General features: G+C 36.2%; 2 protein-coding genes across 8 annotated transcripts in view; both read right to left on the reverse strand.

The window, feature by feature from the left end:
* peli1b (pellino E3 ubiquitin protein ligase 1b) overlaps window positions 1-9,675 on the reverse strand; it is a 41,238-nt gene extending 31,563 nt beyond the window's left edge. The window contains 1 exon segment of the mRNA NM_001077601.2: window positions 9,235-9,675. The gene's annotated coding sequence lies outside the window, so the exon portion shown is untranslated.
* An 11,079-nt stretch (window positions 9,676-20,754) lies between these two features.
* abch1 (ATP-binding cassette, sub-family H, member 1) overlaps window positions 20,755-24,507 on the reverse strand; it is an 88,276-nt gene continuing 84,523 nt past the window's right edge. For 3 of the 7 annotated variants that reach the window (XM_681911.9, XM_005158536.6, XM_021467412.3), the window contains one exon: window positions 20,755-23,933. In XM_681911.9, coding sequence (XP_687003.5) covers window positions 23,827-23,933 — 107 coding nt within the window. In that variant the 3' untranslated portion in view covers window positions 20,755-23,826. The remainder of the gene's footprint in view (window positions 23,934-24,507) is intronic. The other 4 variants (XR_012393395.1, XR_012393398.1, XR_012393396.1 and 1 more) reach the window with 2 other exon arrangements.

Consider the following 24,507-nt stretch of genomic DNA (forward strand, 5'->3'; position numbering starts at 1 on the left):
GCAGAGTGTCTCACAGAAATTGCTTCAAGAAAAGTAAAATATGTCATTTTAAAACAATTATGTATTGAGAAACAAAACTGTTGTTATTGTGTCATGATCATGCTAATAATTAATAAAAATGCATAATATTTACTCTAATTCAAGTCTTAAGATCTTTAGAGCTAAATGAATCTAATTAGGAATGATTCATAGTGGTAAACTTTGTAAAGGTTATCTGTACAAAGTTCAAAGTACTTTTGACAGAAACATATTTAGGAACACATAACAAGTGTTTTGGGCTTTGTGTCATGAAATTAATTAATCAGTTGTTTAAATTGACAAGAACAAGCAGATTTAGGGCTGACACAAACCAGGCAGAAAGTTGACCGTCATTGAACATCCTTCAAAGCTAGTTTTTGTAAAGTGTTTAACAATCTGACTCTAGTTGGGCTCATGTTGGTGGTCGCTTGACCAGTACAGCATATTAAATCAGCATATTTGCATTCACACCAAAGGCGGCGAGAGCGTCAAATTAGCCAGAAGTCATTAATTTTCAATGGGAGCCAGCAGCAATAAGCAGTGAGGAGCATCGCGGCAAGTGTTCGACAGTGTGGACGTCGAGGAGAGTTGAAATGAAGTCGACTTTATGGTAATAAGCTATGACGCAGTTATGCGCTTGAGAGGAGTCCGGAGAACACAGTCCTGTGAACTTTGGTTCCGACCACAGTGGTTCCCAAGGGTTTGATCATAGGGGTTTGATTATTGCGGTCGCCGGATTTCCAATTATTTACAATGTTTTCTAACAGCGACATACATTAAAGATACTGATGAGTTACTGATGGGCATTAATGTTATACATTCTGTTTTTTAAAAAAGCGGGAATGTCATGCTAACTATAACGACAGTACAAAACAGTATTGCTGCTTTAGATTATTTTAGATATATGAACACATATTGGATAAGTGGAGCAAACCCACAACACACACAGCAACTAGACCTTCTATTGTGAAATGAATTTGATAAAAGGCGTGCAACATTTTCACACTAGAAGGCATGTTTTTATGCGGGAATGTAAGTAATTTGCTGCAAGGGCTTCTCTAAATACAAGATCAATGTAGCGAATTTTAACGCTCTCACCGCTGGAGCTGCGAAAGAAGACAGCGTTGTCGCCAGGCCTGCCAAAGTGTACTTTGACGCTCTCACCACCGGTTTGAACACACATTTAGCCATTGGTGAGGATCACTTAGATTTTTTCCTGTCCAATGTATTGAAAGATTCAAGAACAAAAAAAAAAAACAAAAGAGCATTTTAATGTTAGGACATCTTACCTGACAATTCTGATATATGCAAATATTTACAAAATATGAGCCACCTGGAGTGATCAATTATATTCATATTCAAAAGGCAAGCAGAGTGAGCAGTTTTAGTTTCAAATTCTCTTTCTGAATATGGAATATGGAGTACTGATACCTGCTGACATAGACGGCTTCTTCCTTACCCAAAGACACACAATGCAAAAGCAAGCAGCCAATCACCTGTAGTCTTTTTGATGCCTTTAAGTGTCTTTTTGTACAAAACTCAAAACATCAAAGCTGGCTTCGTCAGTTAAGAGGTTCCACTTTTTCTATGTTAACATGCACTAGACAGACATGTTGTAATTACATCTTACACCTTTTGCAGAGACCATGAGCTATATTTTCACCCTTTCTACTGCACACATCTTTTGTTTCTTTAACACAAAGCGTTTTTGCATTTAAGTAGAACTAAGTAGGTGCCGAGTTCACTCACTAAGTAGTTATTGGAGAGCATTAATTCACCATGTTAACTGGAATACTACAGTCAGTATATTAGAGTCTTTACTTTCTGTTGGACCAGAAATGAACTTTGTCTATGTAAACAAACTTACTGTGAGAAAATAAGTGTGTATTATTTTAGATGGCAGAGTACCAGCCTAAGAAGCAAGGCTAAACAAAAAAAAAAGCCAAATCCAACTACTGAGAATTTTGTTTACATTTCTTACATTTTGTTGGATGCTTCTGGCCGTATTTTTTCTTAATTTGAGTTTAAACATTCTAGTATTTTTTTAAAAGTGTAGCACAATCATAATTTAATTGGGATCTGAATAATAAGCTGCATACTTTTCCTGATCAAATCACTGTTACAAAAAAAAAAAATCAAGAGAGAGCGAGAACAATGCAATGGAAGATTACCATCTAGGAACAAGAAATGGTCACAAACAACACTCAAGCTGAAAATGACGGCTAGCTTTCTTAAATGAGAAAAGAACAGACAGATGGAGGGAGGACAGGAGAGAGGAGGGGGGGGATGAGCTTCGATTTCAGGAGTTTTTAATTATTCAATGACATGAGCACTGACACCAGAGAGAAATAAACAGACTGGACTGTGACAATGAACTAACCATGCAGACACAAACACATATGTACTTGAAACCACAGCAAAACACACACATGGTATTGAGTCTCCACACATTTGGGGCAATGTGTCCATTTCTGAAACAAAGGCTCGCCAACAAAACACACATCTAAAGAACCACTTACTACCCAAGAGAGAACAATGAAATCTTTCCCAGAAAGTGTAAAACGATCCTGCTAATCCAGCAAGGTGGGGCTTGCTCTTTATGACTGTCTAAACAGGAAACAAGTCATCCTTATTTAATACTAATAAAAGGTCTGTCAGCTGGTTTTAAAATGTTCGAAAGGATCTCCCCAATGACGCAAACTCCAGATACTCAGTATGCCAGAGCTCATCCTTTTCCTGAATTCAGCTTTGACTGGCAGAGATTGACCTCACAGTCTCCATGACAATAACTCATTTACAGCCCGCAGTGATCAGCTCTGGCTCTCCCCAAAGGAAGTTGAGGGAAACATAGGCCTATGATGGGGGTTGTTGTGTCCTTCAGATCACATGACTGGTCTCGTCTTTCACACACACCACTCAGAATTTAGCTGCCCAGAGCAGAACGTGTGCAGAAAGCGAGAGTCAGCAGAACATATTACCAGAATCAGGTTGTATTTGGTATAGCAGGTAGTGGAATTTACAAAGAGTTCAACAGACATACATGAGCAATGATTAAACAATTCATCAGTACACATGATCCAATCAGGTGTTCTAGAACCAAACAATACCACTCTGACATGGCTATACACTCACTGGACACTTTATTAAGTACACCTGTCCAACCGCTTAGTAATGCCAATTTCTAATCAGCCAATCACATGCATTTTGGCATGCAGACATGGTCAAGACAATCTAGTGCAGTTCAACCCGAGCATCAGAATGAAGAAGAAAGCTGATTTAAGTGACTTTAAATGTGGCATAGTTGATGATGGTGCCAGATGGGCAGGTCTAAGTATTTCAGAAACTGCTGATCTACTGGGATTGTCAGCCACAACCATCTCTAGGTTTACAGAGAATGGTCTGACAAAGAGAAAATATCCAGTAAGCAACAGTTCTGTGGGTGCAAATGCCTTGTTGATTCCAGAGGTCAGAGGAGAATGGCCAGACTGGTTCAAGCTGATAGAAAGGCAGCAATAACTCATTAGTACCAATTTAACATCCTGTCAGCACCAAAGACTACCTCCGTATTTTTGCTGACCATGTCCATCTCTTTATGACCACAGTGTACCCATCTTCTGATGGCTACATCCAGCAAGCTAACGTGCCATGCCATAAAGCACAGATCACCTCTGACTGGTTTCTTCGACATGACAATGAGTTCACTTTACTCAAATATCCTTCCAAGTCACCAGATCTCAATCCAATAGAGCACCTTTGGGATGTGGTGGAACGGGAGATTTGCAATGTGGATCTGCAGCCGACAAATCTGCAGATACTGCGTGATAATATCATGTCAATATGGACCTGAGGAATATTTCCAGTATCTTGTAGAATCTATGCCACAAAGGATTAAGGCAGTTCTGAAGGCAAAAGGGGGTCCAACCCGGTAATAGTAAGGTGTACCTATGTCCGGTGAGCCTTCAAAAGAAAGTGGTTGCTTGGTGAAACTTTTTTTAAGCCTCTGAAAGTCTCTCAAGACAGTATTTCTGCATTTGACAATCTTTTAGAAACAATTATCATACGTTCATTTGCTTTTAAACAGAAGTCTTTACTGCGATGTCCTTTCTGGAATAACAAAACTAAACAAATACCACCATCAACAGCTTGGTGTACAAAAACCAATAAGTGAATGTTTACCTTCCAATAGAAATACACCCATACCTTTTTTCAGTTTTTAGGTGTTGCGACTATAAACAGAGCAAAAACAGTCAAAGCAGCCTGTCAGCACAGCCATGCATGTGAGAAAAAGAGAATTGTTCCTGCTTCCTTTTCCTCTGAGGTGCCCACTGTCTGACCTAGTTTCCATCATATATGTTATCATCCACATAACTTTGTGTAGCCTCAACAAAAATATGCAAAAACAGGCTAATGAATCTAACAGATGAATGTTCCCTGGTACACTGTTTATATGTTTGAGGAATAGAGGATTTGCTTCTGAAAGAAGACTCTTATGCACACCTAGGTTGATTTTCGATTAAGTAAAAATCGCAACACTGAAATTTTACTATAACTTAAAATATAATTTAAGTTTAATTTTGAGCATCATTCCTCCAATCTTCAGTGACATCATCCTTCATAATCCAAAATCATTATATCATTGCTCAATTAGTCCAGAAGAAACACTTAGATCATCATCAACAGCCATATTGGCTATAATGCAAAATATATATATATTAATTAACATTTATTTGAAAACTAATAATTCTGTAATTATATAGAAGCTTGGCTGTAGTTCTTAAACAATTTAAATCACAATAGTATTTATATCTTTAAGAAACTGCCTACACTACAAACTTTTAAGTAATATGCATACATTGGATACATTTATGGACAATTATCTGATCAAACAACACAGTGATGATGATGCACTGGTGCACATGGGTCGATTACCATATAAACAAATAGACAATAATCAATTAATTTGTTGGAAGGTGTCAGGGAGTGCTATGTTTTCTAAATGCAGAGGTTTGGCAGTTTTCTAAAAAGCACCATGCTGGTTCTGTAAATTAATACTATTATTAATACAGGTAGCATTAAAGTGATCAGTCAAAAAGTAGACGACTGCACATTTGAACAGTTCCATTTGTGTTTCATCACCTACACAGACTTGAGAAATCATCCACTGATGAGCAGGTTTCTCATCATGACAACTAATGGAAGTTCATAGATAAATTGAACTACAAGCATTTTATCAAAAACATGTTGATGCCTCCCAAATAATCTCCTTGCAAGTTCTATTTCCAAACATGCAGGCTCAATAAAAAGACAATTCATCATAATGACAGCGAGTCAACTTTGAGATTAGACCAATGTTAAGAAAAGCTCATTCGAAAACTTTAACTGAGCTCTGCAGTATTTAATAGAGAATGACTATGCGGCTTCAATTAGCTCAGAAATCAATTTAAAGTTATTGACAGAGATGTCCAACAGTTTCACAGATATCAGATAAGCTGCAGACACATCAAGACTCGCATGTCTCTCAGCATTAGTCTACAGGAACCGTTTTCTAACTAAATGACACTGTACTGGATAAGATGTAGCAACTAAAATCAATCCTAGAACAGCAGGCTCAAAAGACACTGAAAGTGATACAGACTGAGATCATTTTACATTAAAGCAGAGTCAGTGTAACTATCACGCTTGAGGGAATGCATGTAATGTGTGTTACATAAAGTGCCATATAGAAAAAAAGACTAATAGCTCACTCAAATCACCAGAATAGCACAAACATACAAAAGGCCAGTGTCAAGCACGGTTAAACCTTTGCCCTTGTTTAAAGGAAACCAGTAAATGACTGGAGGAAAGGCTAAAATATAAAAAAAAGCAACTTCAAGAGGAACAGTATTCTCTCTGACTTGTAACTTTCTTCCACAAAAACGACACCAGTGTACAACTTGCATTCAGGAAGTTAAGATTATATCATTGCAAGAACATGTTCAGCATGACCAAGCTTTTTTTTTTTAGCAAAAAAAACAACAACAATAATAACCAAAACCAAATCTTGTTTAAACCTAAAAAACTTTGGATCTTCAGACTGCATTCAGGGTGCGTGATCACTTAATCGATCGAACAAACTAATTCACATTTTGAAAAAAAAAAGTATATAAAAAAATACCATTAGAATTCACAAACTCGTTTAATAAGCAAAACTAATGGTTTAACTCCAGCCAACAACTTATTACTTCTGTGCACATGTGACGTTACATACCAAACGTACATAACATACATGTTGTAATGCCTTGATATACTCATGATGAAGTTATTTTTCACTCTTTGATTAAAAATAAAAAAAGAAAAACCTAAGGAGCAATGTACTATAATGGAATAAAATACTATAATACACTGCTGTGAGTGATGATGAATATGTAAATATGAACCGTTATCCCAATGTTTTTAATTGACCAAGTAAAGCAAATTAGATTTTAAAACAATTTTTTTTTGCAGAGCTTATCAGTGAATATGACTGCAGAAGACGCTGCTTCATCTGAAATCATGTGTAGGAGGTTTTTTAGAACTTGCTTTACTGACAAAATTTGCACAAGTGCTGTACTGCATGTTTGCAAGTTTTCTCCCCAACAAATCCGACAATGTCGATGAAACATTTTGAACCAAAGACACCCATGGTAGCACCCAAAAGGCAGAGGAAGACAATAACCATTGCACCAAAAGTTGACCTTCTGGACATGCTAAAGAAAGGCAGAAGTTACGCAAGTGTTTAAACAAGCGAGAAAAGTGTGAAAATCTAAGAAAATAATGCAGTGAGGGTTTAACAGCCTTACACAATCCAGTTTTACAGTCAAAACATTTATAATAATTGTAAAAAAAAATAATAAAAAAGCTGACTACTTTGCAGATTTCACCTATTGCGGGCTATTTTTAAAGAGTAGCTCCCGCGATTAACAAAGGGCCACTCTATATAGACACACAGCTAATCACCGATGGATCCAAGAGAATGATTAGTATCAGCATGACCACCAGCATCATTGGAGTCACAACAAACATGCTATATTTAAATAGACAACAGCTGCCACTGCTGTATTGTTGATTCACAAGACTAAACCATTTTCATACCATTGCAAGGAAAAGACATCTGAAATGCCAGCATCATGACCAATAGAAAAGATCCAGACATCCCTTTCGTTGGTCGCCAAAGAGCAGATCCAGCGAGAGCATGAACCGGCATGAAAACGTTTTTCTGGAAGCTTCAGCAGAGGTTGTGCAACTAAAAATCCCACCCACTTTTAGCGATACTAAACTGCAGTGGAAATACAAACCAGCCAAGCAAACCAAACGGAACGTACCAAACAGCGGAAAACTGGCTAATTTAACTGAGGCCAGCTAGTTAAGTGATGTGCAGGTAAATTTCACTCCTGGGACCTCTAAAGGTGCTCTAGCCACAGATGCTAGAGGTCATGATCTTTAGCCTCCTTGTAAGAGCAACCGACTACCATGTGGAAGGTCACTGGTACGATCCCAGCTCAGAGCGGGTTGGGTGCAGTAGGACCGGCGGGGATACAATGGTGCCGTGACCCGGATGGGAGTGAGATTTAAGGGGGTAAGTATAACAGCCCAGATAGTGAAGTACCGTGCAGGTAAACCTCACTCCTCTGACCTCTAAAGGTGCTCTAGCAACAGTCACTAGAGGCCATGGTCTTTAGCCTCCTTGTTAGAGCATTCAACTGCTATGCGGACTGTCGCTGATTCGATCCCAGCTCAGAGTGGAATGGGTGCAGTAGGATCAGTGGGGTTACAATTATGTGAAATGATACTTCAAATTCATTGCTTTCTCTGCTTAACACATTGACATTACATAACAAAATATCTATTTCGGTATTGTCCAGAACATTGAATAAGCATTGGTTACATGTGTCAAAGAACAAAAGAAAGGCTCTCAAGAGGAGTACATACAAATGTCACATCATTTTGATTTTCCAGGCAAAATGGCACTAGTTATTTAGCGCAAGGACTCAACAGTGTCAATAAAAAATTTAATATACACAATATTTTACATACAAACTCTTAAATCCAATGTTATTTCAGATAAATAATTTTGAAGTCCCTGTATATGTATGCAAAGTATTTTTTTGTTTGACACTATTACATGTGACTAAAGATTATATTAGCCTCATGGTAAAGTATCAAGCATGTCAATTCATAAATATGGAACTATACGCACGGTTAAAATAAAAATTTTGTACAACGTTTCCATATACCTGACATAATATTCCAATCCAAATGGTATACTTTTAAACATAAAAGTTTCCAATTTCAGGAATATCATTAATGTGATAGAAGAAACAATGGAGTGACAGTAAGTTTTGTATGAAAGCATGTTAATTCATCTGTTGATGTAATAAATAATTCAGATGTAGCAGCACCGGCTGGTACCAAAAAAAGGGGGGGTGATTGACATCATGACGTCAGCAAGGCAAAGGGACAAAGGCCACATTGGGTCGGACCAGATGCTCGGTCTGCCTATGCAAATGACTCTGAACGTTTAAATACATCAGCAAAGAACAATGACACGTCTGTAACGAGCCCACAAAAGCCAATGCAAATTGTGCTCGTAAAATATATGGAGTGCACTGCTTTCTCAATTAGCATAATTCCCCATTGTCTAACTCTAAATGAAAAAGGAAGGCTTCGTGTCATTTACTGGACTTGACAAACAATACAGACTAGAATACGTTATTCTTGAACATGTCGACTAAGCAGGAACAATTGAAAAGTTGGATCAATAGAGTCAAAGCAATCACATTTTTGCATGTATCTGACAAAACAACTTCGAGAAGTGTCAACTAACAAAACGACAATTCTTTATCATATCATTAGATGTAAAAGTTATGTCAGTTAAGGACATTTACAGTATGCAGAGCTTTTAGAAAAGTAGAACCATATATCATATAACAAATATCCAATGGCTGTATATTTAAGAAAATAAAACAATAAACAGACACAATACATGAATAGTAAATGAATATACAGAATGCTGAAACATATTTTAATGTTCACTCATAAAGATGAAACTAGCCTAAACATGATGACTAGAATATTTACAAACAAACACATCATAACAATAACACTGCAGGAAAACAACTCAGATTCACATAGAAAACAACCATTGTTCTACAAAACAAAAGCATATTGCTCATTTTCTAGGTAAATTGAGGTACTCACGGCGGTGTTGGTGTGTTTTTCTGAGGCACGAACAAAGAGCTGCTCCGTTAGCACAGGTTAAGCTACAACTGCTATCTGGCTAAACAAATTACTAAACAAAATAAAAAAACAAGACAGAATATAACGGAAAGACAGGATAAAGAGGGTTTCTGTGAAGACAAGAGAAGCTAACGTTAACTTGCTAACAAAAGCAGGTGTTTTGAGTTCTCTGTCAATGTTCAAATAAAAATATTCTCCCTGCCGTTGTATGTAACGTTAACTGTGATCCCGCACAGTGTCGAGCTCGGAAGAAGAGCAGAGGATTGATATTTTTATAAAAAGGCTATAAAACGGTGCTGTCCGCCGCTGCTTCTAGAGAGACTGTAAACAGACGGTGGTGTTTTGTGTTATAGTGCCTCCAGACTAGATGAGGGGAGAAAAACCTGCCGCGTCACAGATCGGTGAGTTGGGTGTTGTGGGTAATGTAGTTCTGAGCAAAGAGCCTGTCCCATCAAAGGCGTGTCACTGGGTCAGTACAGTAGATCTCATATTTAAGCTGAATGCACGCCCATAGAAGACAATAACTGATTTGAGCTCTTTTTTCAAGATATAAATGTATGTATCATCACATGTCATCATCAAAATATGCACAAGAAGAATCTAATCAGTTGCTGTAAACCAGAGATGCAGGGCCCCCTGGCCAAAGTTGCCACATGGTAACCTTTGACATGGCCCACCATCCCATTTGAAAAGAGAGAAAAGAGATCGTTATTTCAATTTTAACGTAACCCTTGTTTCTTAGTTTTATTGCTGAGCTTCAAAAAATCCAACTGAAATTTAATGTTTCAATAAAATGTTGTAAATGAATCAGACTTTTAAAATGTAAAAGCTGTCACTTGACAAAAAGCAATGCACAAAATATTAGCAAGCAAATCAAGGCAAAGGCAGGAGCAGGTCGACTAGTGTTTTGCATTGAACTCCATTGTGTTATACCACATGGAAAGAACCTATATGAAGATATATGCGCATATATAAAACCTATATGCAGTATATGTGCACATATATGATAATATATACGCTGCATATATATGTATATATGCCACATAGGCAAAATTAAGGTGCATATACTGTATGTGCACATACAGGCCATACAGGTCTCCTGTATTGCTTCTTTATATCCACATGTAAGCCCTATATGTACAAATAAGATATGTCTCCTATTTAGCTCATATTTCACTTAGTCATACATGATGCCTAGCTCATATTTTCTATTAAAAGAAAATGCAAAAGAGTTGTATATGCGAACACTTGAAATTGGTATCACATGTAATTGGCATGTTATGGAATTTAACTATGGCAAATAAGTAAGACTATGACCGTTTTCACACATTATTTGTACATATATGTACAAATAATAAAGGAAAATGGCCAATTTTATATATGTTACATATATTAAAAACCTATATCAAAACCTATATTTAAACATATATGTTTAGGTTCTTCCCGTGTAGGATCAATGGGATTGTTTACTTTTTTACTGTAATCTGTTCATTATGAAATGTAAAAAATATATATACTGCATTAGCTAATATAATTTAAAGCAACATTTTCTAGTAATTTTTAAATATTTGGTAAAAAAATTAAGAAATTGCATAGCAAATTTAATGTAATATGGTGTGATATTCGGTTTTGTTTATACTTGGCCCACATCCCTCAATCAAGTTTGGTTTTTGGCCCTTTATATGCAAAGGTTTGGTGTAGACCTTTCATGGAGTGTAAAATGGTTTAAAATAAGACAAAACAAGCATTAAAAAGCTAAATCAATACAATTCATTAAATTTGATTGATCCCTGTGAAACCTTACATTTAATTGCACAAATAAAAAATAAAATAAAAATAAATAAAAACTAAAATAAAGATGGAAATGTACAAGAATTAGACTTGTTTTGTTCAGAAATCTGAACTGAGTCTTGTTTGCCCTGATTAACTAGTCATTAAAGGCATTGTGTGGTTTCCTGTTTTTCGACACTACGTTTTTTGGCATGTCTGGAAAGGAAAATGATACATGACTCAGTAATCAAGAAGCTGTATGTCACCTTTAACAACAAAAAGTGTTAGTCAATGTTTAGTGAACAGTCAGAATGTTCTGGAATAGTATTTTTAAGGGTCATGGATGAATGGTTAAAATAAATATCAGGTCCAGTCTATTTTATTATCTTTTCAAAAGCAATGATTAGAAAAGACCATGTAGACAAAATAAATCTCATCTCAAATCTTTTCAAGAGGATAGATGCATCCAGAGACATGTAGTTTTCATTATTTAAAGATTCAACACAGACACCATTTCATATTAACATGAAAAGTATCTAATTAGTTATGCGTTTAAACCGAAAAGAATATACAACATATAATCTTCCAGATTCTGAGTGAAGTTTCCTCTGTACATGAAATGTATCAAAAACCTTTTGGTGATACAGATTTTAATAAAATACTGTCAGACTATCTAATCCTTAATTTTATTCATTGACTTCTTCTACGGTGCACCATACATCTGTAAGCAAGTGTTCACTAGAAATATACATAATTTTATAGTTTTTCATATTTTGTAATTCATGTTTTCCCTTATTATGCTTTTGAACTGCATCATGGGATCCCCAGTACTTTTTATTTAATTATTTTTTTTTTCAGCTTAGTCCCTTTATTAACCCGGGGTCACCACCGCGGAATGAACTGCCAACTTATCATTTGTTTTACTTAGCGGATGCTCTTCCAGCTGCAACCCATCACTAGGAAACATCTATACACATTCATTCAAACACATACGTACAGACAATTTAGCCTACCCAATTCACCTTTAGCGCATGTCTTTGAACTGTGGGGGAAACCGCCGGTTTCACAGAAAAAAAATGCAAACTCTACACAGAAACGGCAATTGACCCAGCCAAGGCTCGAACCAGCGACCTCCACTGTGCCACCTACTTTTTATTTTACATTTTTAATTCACTCTCAGTTTTCTTCAGATTAGTCTCTGATTCATTAGGTGCTGCTATAGCAGAATGGACCGGCAATTACGCTGGAATATGTTTTTATGTGGAAACACCCATTCACTCTCTCATTTACACACATACACCACGGCCAATTAAAGTTTATCCAGTCCACCTACACACAACAGCCATTTTATTACAAACACCTGTCCAACTGCTCATTAATGCAAAATTCTAATCAGCCAATCACATGGCAGCAACTCAGTGCATTTAGGCATGTAGACATGGTCAAGACGATCTGCTGCAGTTCAAACTGACCCTCAGAATAGGGAAGAAAGGTGATTTAAGTGACTTTGAATGTGGCATGGTTCTTAGAACAGGAAACTGAGGCTACAATTCACAAAGGCTCACCAAATTTGGGCCTGGTCTGATGAGTCTCGATTTCTGCTGCGACATTTGGATGGTACGGTCAGAATTTGGCGTCAACAACATGAAAGCATGAATCCATCCTGCCTTGTATAAACAGTTCAGGCTGCTGGTGGTGGTGTAATGGTGTGGGGGTATTTTCTTGGCACACTTTAGGCCCATTAGTACCAATTGAGCATTCTGACAACGCCACAGCACACCTGAGTATTGTTGCTGACCATGTCCATCCCTTCATGACAAGTGTATCCATCTTCTGGTGACTACTTCCAGCAGCATAACATGCACCATGTCATAAAGCGCAAATCAAGTCAGACTGGTTTCTTGAACATGACAATGAGTTCACCTTACTCAATGGCCTCCACTGTCACCAGCTCTCAATCCAATAGAGCACTGGGATGTGGTGAAATGGGAGATTCGAATCATGGATGTGCAGTCGACAAATCTGCAGCAACTGTGTGACGCTATCATGTTAATATGGAGCAAAATCTCCGAGGAACATTTCCAGTACCTTCTTGAATGTATGCCATGAAGGATTAGGGCAGTTCTAAAGGCAAAAGGGGGTCCAACACGGCACTAGTAAGGTGTACCTAATAAAGTGGCCAGTGAGTGTATATTTAATGTCTTTGGACTGTGGGTCCAAGTGTGACTGTGGCTATACAAACTGTACACAGAAATGCCTTGAATCTTCTTCCTGTGAAGCTAACCACCGAGCCACTGTGGCACCTCAGACATAAACCTATATATAGCCTATTGCTTTTACAATATATTGTTTCAAACCAATTAAATGTCAATAAAATTCAACATCAATTAAGACAAAGCAGAGATCAAGAATTTACTTATTCAACTGTAAAAAAAAAAAAAAAAAAAACAGTAAACCACAAAATATAATTTTTATTATTAATTTTTTTTACAGTGTTTTAATCTTTAAATTAAATTTAAAATGTTCAGGGTTATTTGTTTGAATTAATGCAATATAAACCTAAATGAATAAAATGTACCAAAAATTGAATGCATTTGAACTTCAGTCATTTAAAAGAAATCTAAAGTTTTGTTTTTCTGCATGATGCACGTTAAGATGCCCAGCAAAACCTCAAAGCAATCAGATCATCTCTCTCTACCACCCACTCTTTTCAGATATGGGACTTTTCTTCGTGCTTAAAAGCAAACACATTATGACTAGTCCTGGTCTAGATAACTTGCTGAGTTGAAAGATGATTTAAAAGCGTCATATAACTACACAGTATTTGGGAAAGGGTTTCCAGCAGAGGCCGATGTGTTGAGACATGATCTGGTAATATCCTTACATCCACCTTCAACTCGAGCCCAAGCCTGCTCAAGGCTGTGTTGTGAATACAGGTACCGTCGGTACAGGTCACTTGGTGAAGTACTTCAGATAGCATGCTCCAAATACAACGTAAGCCTGGTGAATCAACTAAATAAGATTTCACACTGCAGAAAGTTTTGCAGATCTGTGTGGTTAGTCAGTGCATGCAGACACGTACATGCACACATATAACATTATAGCTGTGGTGAAGATTAATATCTGTCTTAATCCGTTGTCTGCCTTTATGTTGTCATGACAACCACAGCTCACTGACACATCATACTTCTTTCAGTTCTCACCTGTGACACACACTCTCACACACACATACACAGTAATCAATAATGTACTGTATAAAGACCACCAATGACTGCTTTTTCTACCTCTCTAAATGAAAATTACATCATAAATTGTACCTCATGTGGTTATAAACCTTTATGAGATTCTTTCTTTCTGTTAAACACAAAAGAAGATATTTTGAAGAATGCTGGTTGCTACTACTTATCGACTTCCATAGTAGGAAAGACTTTTACTGTGGAGATCAATGAATGTCAGCAACTAACATTTTTAAAAACATCTTCTATTGTGTTCAACAGAAGAAAGAAAATCAAACAACAATTGCAGGGTGAATAAAAGATTGCACAACTTTCATTTTTGGGTGAACCATCCCTTCTTCAGTTCACAATTTGATAAGCTAAACAACATTTTTTCTGTATATTGTCTCAAAAGACGTGTGCACAAAGCACTCTTGTGTATGAACTTTATGAGTTTATTTTCATCATCACAGTCTGAAATCTCCACCCCCTCCCCTACATAATTAAAAGGATAGTTCACGCAAAACTGAAAACTGTCATCATTTATTAACCCTTCTGTCATGAACCTGTTTGAGTTTCTTTCTTCTGTTGTACACAAAAGAAGTTGTTTTAAAACATGTTAGAAACCAGTAATAATTGACTTTCATATTATTTGTTTTTCCTACTATGGAATTCAGTGGTTAGCAGTTTCTAACATTCTTCAAAATAACTTCTTATGTGTTCAACAGAAAAACCACTTCAGGTTGAGTAAATGGTACACTTTCTATTTTTCAATACCTTTCATTATGCATTTTGTCCACTTTGCTCCATTTTGATTTAGATTTTTAATACACTACCTAACAAAAGTCTTGTCGCCTATCCAAGTTTTAGGAACAACTAATAATAACTTGACTTCTAGTTTATCATTTGGTATCAGAAGTGAATTATATGAAAGGAAAAGGCCTCTAGATTACGCTTATTTTAACAACATAAAATATGATCAAGCCTTAATTTTTAATTGTTTAATTAGGACAATAAGGTCTGACTTTGCTTAGACAAAAGTCTTGTCACTTAACAGAAATAATGAACAGTATAGAATATAAAGTCATGGTGCAGTGGAAAAAGAATTAATATTGTGTATGACTCCCATGAGCTTGGAGGACTGCATCCAAACATCTCTGCAGTAACTCAAATAACTCAAGTCATCTGGAATGGCAAAGAAAGCGTTCTTGCAGGACTCCCAGAGTTCATCAAGATTCTTTGGATTCATCCTCAGTGCCTCCTCCTTCATCTTACCCCAGACATGCTCAGTAATGTTCATGTTCTGACTGCAGTGGCGCCCCCAGAAAATTTTCTTAGGGGTGGCCAGAAGAGGCCGCACCAAATCTTGGGGTGGCACACAAAAAAAATAATGAATTCAGTGTAATGTTATATTTTTGTTTCTGGTAAATGAAATAATGTAGTTTTTATTCATTTAATTAATTCTACTTGAAATATTGCAATTCATTCTTTGAAATAATTCAGCAAGTACATGTGCAAACCAAATAAAAATCTATGTTTAGTTTAAAAACACTTTTCATATACTGTATAAATAACTTCTTTTTTTACGTGCCTTTATTGTACATCATACGAGATATGCCATGTCTAAAATTAATGAAGATTAATGAGTTTATTATTCCCAGTGATGGGTTGCAGCTGGAAGGGCATCCGCTGTGTAAAAATGTGCTGGATAAGTTGGCGGTTCATTCTGCTGTGGTGACCCTGGATTAATAAAGGGACTAAGCCGAAAAGAAAATGAATGAAAGAATAATGAGTTTATTAATTACCCAAACAAATGAACAAACTGAACAAAAGGCATTACTATACACACTCACTATACCTAATAATATTATTTATCCATATTGCTTTTTGAACCATTTTATTAATGCAGCTTCTTCTATTGATATACTGTAGCTTAAGGTAAATATTAAATTGCCATTGCTGTCTATTGAAGGTGTGTGCGTGCTGTCAAGGACGATCGGGGAGGGTAGTGGTGGTTCTAGTTTAAATGACACCCTGGGCGAACCACCCTATACACCCCCACCTCTCTTGAATTGTTAGATTTGTTATTCAATAAATATAACAATTTATTTATATTTATTCTAAATAAATACAAATAATATTAATATACAATTAATATTCTGAATAAATAACAGAAATCAGTCCTAAATATTACTGGAAAACAACAACTGGAGTGATATGCCAAGATCACTTAAGAAACCTTTTGCATGAAAATTAATTATGACAATTCTAAAGAATACAAAAAATGTATTATAGAATTATCTGTGGTCTTAGACCAGATCATGGCTGATAAATCATGTTATGAAGTCTTACCTCCCTGACTCATTATCCCTCCTTTCTGCTTTAAAGGCATGCTTAGTGAAAGTAACATCATCATCATCATCATCATCATTATCATATTATATAAACTTTAACCGACTTTCAAAACTCGCTGCGTGCCGACACTTCTACACAAAAGGCTGTTACTCCGGTTTCACGGCGCATGAGCGGTGCCTATTATGTCGGCGTGCATGCAAACAACCAACCGGGATTCACACAGGAGTGCGTGAGGCACGCGAGAATGGTATTCCGCGCGCATGCGTCAGTTTGCTTTCACCAGCATTGAACCAGAGGGGGAGAGCTACGTCAGTAACACCAACAATAATTTAGTGACTGCATTTTATTTATTTATTTATTTATCTAAATATTGGGAATTTATAAGTTCATTTAAATAAATAATGTCAACCGCAAAATTATATTGGGGTGGCCAAAGGGGTGGCCACAGGGGTGGCCAGAGTTTACCGAGGGGTGGCCGTGGCCACCCCTGGCCACCCCTTGGAGGCGCCCCTGTCTGACTGGGCAGGCCAATCCTGGAGCACCTTGACCTTCTTTGCTTTCAAGAACTTTGATGTGGAGGCTGAAGTATGAGTGTTATCCTGCTGAAGAATTTGCCCTCTCCTGCGGTTTGTAATGTAATGGGCAGCACAAATGTCTTCAGGCTATTGATGTTGCAACCCACTCTGCAGATCTCTCACACGCCCCCATACTGAATGTGACCCCAAACCATGATTTTCCTTCACCAAACTTCACTGATTTGTGAGAATCTTGGGTCTATGCGGTCTTTTCAAATATGTCTTCTGCAGTATTTGTGATGATTGGGAGGCAGTTCAACAGATGATTCATGGAAAAAAATGATTTTGCCACTTTTTCAAACGATCAACTAGAAGGCTTTTGTCAGGTAGTGTAAACGACCAAAATGCTTTAAGACACTTAAAAACTAGCTACATTAATGAATCCATCAGTGTAAAATAAACATTTGTTAAATACATTTACAGTAGTCTTTTTCCAAGATCTTCACATTTGAGACTGTAAACACTTCTTTATGCCAACATAATGATTTCCATTAAACCCAAATAAATGAAACTTGCTTTCATCAGTCAACTTTGTAACCCACAATCTGCTCTTTAGCAAAGATTATTCTAGTAGTTTCATTCTTTCTAATAACTGTAGAGTGGGCTATAATATCACCTACTGACTGCATATTTATAAGTTGCTGTTATGCTTCTTCGGGTACAAAACACCCAGGAATATGAAGGTTGAGCATAATGTACATGCCAATGCATTATGAGTGGTAGCACATTTGTGTTCTTTAAATAATTAACATTTTTCAATATTTAAAGGGATGATTCACCCAATAATGAAATTTCTGTCATCCTTCACTCCTCCTCCACTATTGAGTGTCTTTCTTTTGTTGAACACAAAAGAAGATGTTTTGAAAAATGCTGGTCCCCATTGACTTCCATAGTACCATTGTTCCTTCATTAGAAGCTGATGGATGCAGGCAACCAGCATTCTTCAAATTACCTTCTGTGTTCAGTAGAAAAAATAAACTCATAAAGGTTTATAACCACATGATTAATTTTTTGGGCGAACTATCCCTTTACAGGCTTTACATCATTTTATTGGGCTATTCAAGGTCTATAAATGTTGGAAAGTCCATTGCAATTACACATTGCAAATGACTCCATTTGTTTTATACAAAATGTGATCTGAGAGCCTAATTTAGTGCCCGTCCAGAAGATTAAAAACAAATAGCTGTGAGAAACATAAAACAGTGTGACAGCAATCAGGTTTACATCCCAGCCATTAGGAGATTGCGTTCAAATTATTGCCCTGGCTGTCAAGGTGACCGTAACCATGTACAAAAATATATCAACAGAATGTTTAGAATATGGAAAAACAAACCTGAGGAATCAATGTGCGCACAGATCAACATATGTTTCTGTATTCTACATCAGCTGCACTGAGTAATAGTTCAAATATATTTGTTTTTCTTTCAAATATATTTTGTGAGCTGTAGATTTTCATTTCTTTAGTATTTTACCTTCCTAAATCTAAACCTGCCCTAACACAGCAGTGAGAGACTGGCAGAGAATCTATTTATAGACTGTGATAGCACTGGGTGAGCTGCTGTGGGTGATGTCATCTAGTCATTTAATCACCATGTTGTGGAAGTTCTTGATGGAACAAGTCCACTACTGTAGTTCAATATTAAAACTGGTGTTGATTCTCATATAATGTTAATATTTATATGTTTCATAAAGTAAATGTGGTTTATTAAACAAGAATATTTTTGGCCAATAATTACTTCAGATTTATGAAACTTTCTCAAACTGAAAAGGCAGAGAAGAGCCCTATTCCTGGACATAATATCCAGCAAAATCAACCAATTCTTTTCAGCTGACTTCCAGTATTTTCACAAGTAACTTTGAATGCTGATCATAGCTTGGGTGTGGAGTTTGATTTCCTGTAATAAATTATGTCTGATATGGGAGAATGGGATTTTTCCCAGTAATTCCACTAGGGATTACAGAGGAAAGTCCAGCTTCTCATGACCAACTCAATTAGCAATCTGAACACTTTATCAATCCATTTGTTTTTCAATATGTAATTCAATCTACCAAGCATGTCGCATAAACTGATGCTGGCATTTAAGCTCTCCAATTACCCTAACATTACGTCACCAGCATGAATGATTAACTGACATGATGCATTTAATGCTTTCAATGTCAGACATTCACATCATTAGATATATCAGATAAAATAAGAACCCTCATATCTAATAGGCATCTTTGTTTGTTATTCTGGATGTTGGCTGCTGACCTGAGTCTCACATAAGAATAGTTTCAAATTACAATGTCTATATGACACTGATTCATTATTTTAAGTGGTTCATCAAAAAGTTAATATGCTTACAATGAAAATATAATATTCTGGGAATAAGCCTTTTCAGTGCCACCTTTGAACTGCAGCCAGCAGTTTATTAGCCTACACTAATCAGAAATAAAGGTACAAAGCTGTCACTCAGGTGATACCTTCTCAAAAGGTTTACATTTGTACTTCAAGGATCCATAATGGTACCTCAAAAGCATATATTTGCAAATGCATATACCTACAAATTTTAAGAGGTACACTTTTGTATTTTTAGGTACTAATATGTATCCTTTACATTGTATGTTTTTAAAAAGTAGCACCCCAGTGACAGCTCTAGGTACCTTTATTTCTGAGAGTGTACTAGTGAGTTTACTTTAGCATAGCCTATTGAATATAATTTAACATACGCCCAAGATTTTATTATTCTTTGATTAGCAATTAAAGTTGGAAATACATTTGCCGCAATGTGGACAAACAGTCAGATGTCAGCAGGTAGAGAGACATTTTAAAAGCAACGGATCTTTGAGATGGATCATATACGTTTCTTTTTTTACAATTGTCATGAGACAAGTAGGCCTATGTTGTTAGATAGTTTTAGGACACTTTGGTGAAAGATTTTGATCTCCTTAAAGCACAGACGTCAAACTCAGTTCCTGGAGGGCTGCAGCTTTGCACAGTTTAGTTCCAGCCCTAATTAAACACACCTGATCAAATTAATTAAGTCCTTCAGGCTTGTTTGAAACCTACAGGCAAGTGTGTTTGAGCATGGTTGGGACTGTGCAGGAACTGCGGCCCTCCAGGATCTGAGCTTGACACCCCTGCCTTAAAGTGTTGATTACTGGAGTTTGAATTAATTTTCTGGGCAAGACACATCACCATAGTACAGAATAGCCATCTTTTTCTGCGTTATTTTGAACTTACGATAGAGAGGCTGTTGAGGAGTGCACAAACGTCAAGTTCTTTTTCGGCCCCAGATTTTTTCCACATTAGATTTATACTCTGGTTTCCCATTTGAAAGAGCTCATCAATGCCCTAAGAGCCCTTCTGAACTGAACGAAGTGTGTGAAGCCAAATTCACTACATTTCCCTACTCAAAGGATCTTCAGAGTGAAAACAATCATGACCACCATATTAAAGTGTCATTCCAAACTCAAGTGCTCAAAACTAGTCACTTTCAAGGGCTCTTTGTAATGAAGGATCACGAAAGGTACAACACTATGAGTAGTTAATTAGATTAACATTATTATACAAGTATAAACGGTCATCTTTTTGAAAAGATTTATTTCTGAAAAAGATGTCAACAGCTCCATAAAGATAATTTTACACAAATAACAAGAACAGTGTGCACACGTATAAGGAAATTTATGCAACAATTCAAGAGGTAGCAAATGATGGTCTTGTGTGTGTATATAGAGGTGACACGATGACCTTTCAAAATGGCACAGTACCTACCAAACCTTTGCCAATCATTTGTCTCTATAAGCTTCAGCCGGAGCCAAACACAGAAAATCCAGAACCAACAGAGCTCTAGTCCTAAAATCAACTGTCAGCCTACGCTCTATCACATAAACATAACACCAAATTCCAATCTTATTGTGGGCGTCATTATTACTACAATAAATAAACAATCGCCTCATAATTGTTAAGTATATACTATATTAAAATTCAGCTAATATAAAGTGGAATAAAATTTAAAGGTAGCTTTAAATCTTTTAAATCTAATTTGCATTCAAACTAATTTGTAACTTAAAAAGTCTTTTAGTTTAGAGTTTGTGCTTCTGGCTGTGGTGTAGAAACTTAAAAAGAGATAGTTCACCCAAAAATGAGAAACTACAGTTAAATTACAATAATCAATAAACAAGGACTTTTTTTTAGCTCAACCTGTGGTCCTTGAGGATTCATAAAATGCAATTCCTCCATCCCCATTGTAAACTCTATCAATTCTATTTTGCCTTCTGAGTGCTGGTAGTTGTTAACTTACATTTTATGAATCACCAAAAACACAGTCTCAGTTGAAAACTTCTCTGCTGCACAAAAGGAAAAAAATCACCAACATCTAGATTGCACAAAATGTGATCAATTTAACAGTATGGAACAAAATCAGTGACTAATATTTAAAATATTGAAATGAAAAGCTTGCTGAATGGCACTGACTGAAAAAATAATACATTGAATTAACAACTGCTTGCATTTTAGTGACTTGAATTGTAATTTAGGCCCTAAAATTTAACACAGCTGTGAATATTTCAATTCAAAACACAATTTGATACTTATATTGAATAATTCACATTCAACTTCAAGATTTAAGTTCCAAAATATTCAGTTCTGTTTACAAATACAAAGTATAATATTCAAAAGACAATTTTCAGTTCAAAAATTTGCTTCCATAAAATCAGCGTTTTAAATTCAACTGTTAAAATTCTACATTGTATCCGGGAACTGCAGGAAAAGCGATAGATTGCAGATAGCAGATTCGATAGACTGCAGATTGCTTTTTCACCAGCAGGTAGAGATGGACCAAATTAAGATTTTTAAACTGATGAATAGGTGAGGGAAAAAGCAAATAACGGCACAAAAATGGCATTTTATATTAATATCAATGTCTTGGACATTATAAGTAGACTAATAAAAGGATTATGAGAAGGCCTAAAATGAGTAAATGTAGATGTTTTGATGTTTATATTTGCCCTAATGTAAGGAAAGCCAGCTGGGGATCACGTAAACCTCATTTTTTCAGATCTCAAGTGATGATCCAGCAATCTTTTTCCTCCTCGTTGATTGCTCCCATTCCGATATTGCAGGTTCGCCGAATTTGAACACCTGAATATATGGAAGCAAATTTTTGAACTGAAATAAAATAATCTGAAAACCGTCTTTTCAATATTATAACTTTGCATTTTTTAACAGAACTGAATACTTTGCAAAGGAAATCTGGAAATTTAATGTGAAGTATTGAATTTAAGTATGAAATTATGTTTTGAACTGAAATATTCACAGCTTAAATAACAGTTGTGTGAAATTTCGAGAGGGGTCTGGCTGCAGACCTGGTGCAGTGCAATCTGGGCTGCATCCAATGCTTTTTAATGGGCTCACCTAACCCCACCCCTAACCGTCACAGTGACGTCACTAGCTCCATTTGAGTGCATTGTGTCTGACAGTGCATCGCTGAGTGATGCAGTCACAGCTTGCATCATAAAGGCTGCATCCAGATACTATTTGAAATTTCAGGACCTAAATTACAAACCCCACCAATTCAAGTCACTAAATTGCAAGCAGTTGTTAATTCAGTGTATTATTTTTTTTCAGTTAGTGCTATTCGATAAGCTTTTTATTTTAATGCCTTTGGGATTGATTTTGTTTCATATAACAGCATATTTTCATTTTTGGATGAACCCATACAATTAAAACCAAACCAGAACCTAGATCTGGTCAGTGAAGGTAGAATGTAGAGACAAAAAAATCCTAATGTGGAAGTGGAGAAAATTTAAGTCTACTAAAGTGGTTGTCATCTTATAAGAACAGTGCTTCACATCTAAAATGAATACCCAAAACCTCTTTGTAAAGTATCTCCTGATCAAATATTGCACGCTAAAACATCCTTCAAACTATTCTCGCCATTCCAAGCAACTCAGCATATGGCTTGCATTGTGATGCAGTTTGTGCTGTCGTTCATATATAAAATATCCTAAAGCGCAGACTAAACTCGTCTTTTCAGTGCAACTATCAGGTTTAACATTCGCCTGTTATGTGCACAAATGTAAACATCGCTTGTTCGTCCTTCATTTCTTTTTTGGCACGTGAATGGATTATTATAACTCAAACAGAAAAACTATTATTGTAAAAAAAAACAATGAACAAGCAGCGATTTTGGAAAACAAAACACTACTGTACAAAGAGAGGAGACTCCTTCTGTTTAGGCCATCTAACCTAAAGCAGTTTATAGGTGTGTGCTTTTACCCAGTCTAATAAGGTTTACTGGCACATACAAGGCATATGGAACATACACAAAGAAACTCAGGCACGCAGAACCTACTTGGATGCAATATATAAACTGGAGAAAACGAAGAGAGTATGGATACAGTAGCTCCAGCAGTGTTATGCTTCACATTGTCAGTCGACTCGATACTGGAATATTTTGTAGAACACGTCTCTAAGAGTAGCTGGTTGAGAAATGCCCTGAGTTCACACTAATGGTCCTTTGGAGGCCAGTTTTGGGTAAATGGCATATTAAGAAGACAGAGAGGCTCTGATTGGCAGATCCATGTGTCAATCCTTTTTTTGGCCTCGACAGACACTCCTTTACCCAATCTGAAGCACCTGTTTTGAGCTGAGCCTCTCACGTTCTCAGCTTGAGAATGATGGTCGCCAACATGAGGAAGAATGTGTTCCAGCCAAGGGTGACTGCAAAACCTCGCCAAACCATCATGCGGGACAAACCCCATCCTGAATGAGAAATCAGAGAATCAAAAGATGAGCAGAGTTATGACAGATAGGAAATCAATGTAGGCTCATGATAGGAAAACTCAGAAATTTAACTTTAATTTGCGGAAGCTGTTTTGTTTTACATGAGAAAGGAAGAATATTCCCCTTATAAAGGTGAGTATAAAATCTATAAGTAAACAGTCTGGCTGTTTAGGGCATTAAGGAAATAGTACTTTTATGAAAAGTGAAACTATGACAATAAATTTCAACAATTTTCAATACAGAATGTTCAGGCCTACGTTTATACATTTCCATTTAATTGTGACTATTGTAGTTATTGTATTTAAAAATAAAATAATTAATATAATAAAAAATTTATATAATACAAATTATTTTGTAAAATAAGCATTAACTGAAAAAATACACACCTAAACAAATTCTTGCCTAATCCGACTGCCAAGAAATTATGTCTAATTTAGTTTTTAATTAGTTTAACTAGCGTTTAGTTCAAAATAAATTAATTAAATGTAAAAAAGATTAAATTAAATTGCAACAACTAAAATACTAAAAGTTTAAAATTGAAACAAAAAATATA

The sequence above is a fragment of the Danio rerio genome, chromosome 17, assembly GCF_049306965.1.
Source record: "Danio rerio strain Tuebingen ecotype United States chromosome 17, GRCz12tu, whole genome shotgun sequence".
NCBI lineage: Eukaryota > Metazoa > Chordata > Actinopteri > Cypriniformes > Danionidae > Danio > Danio rerio.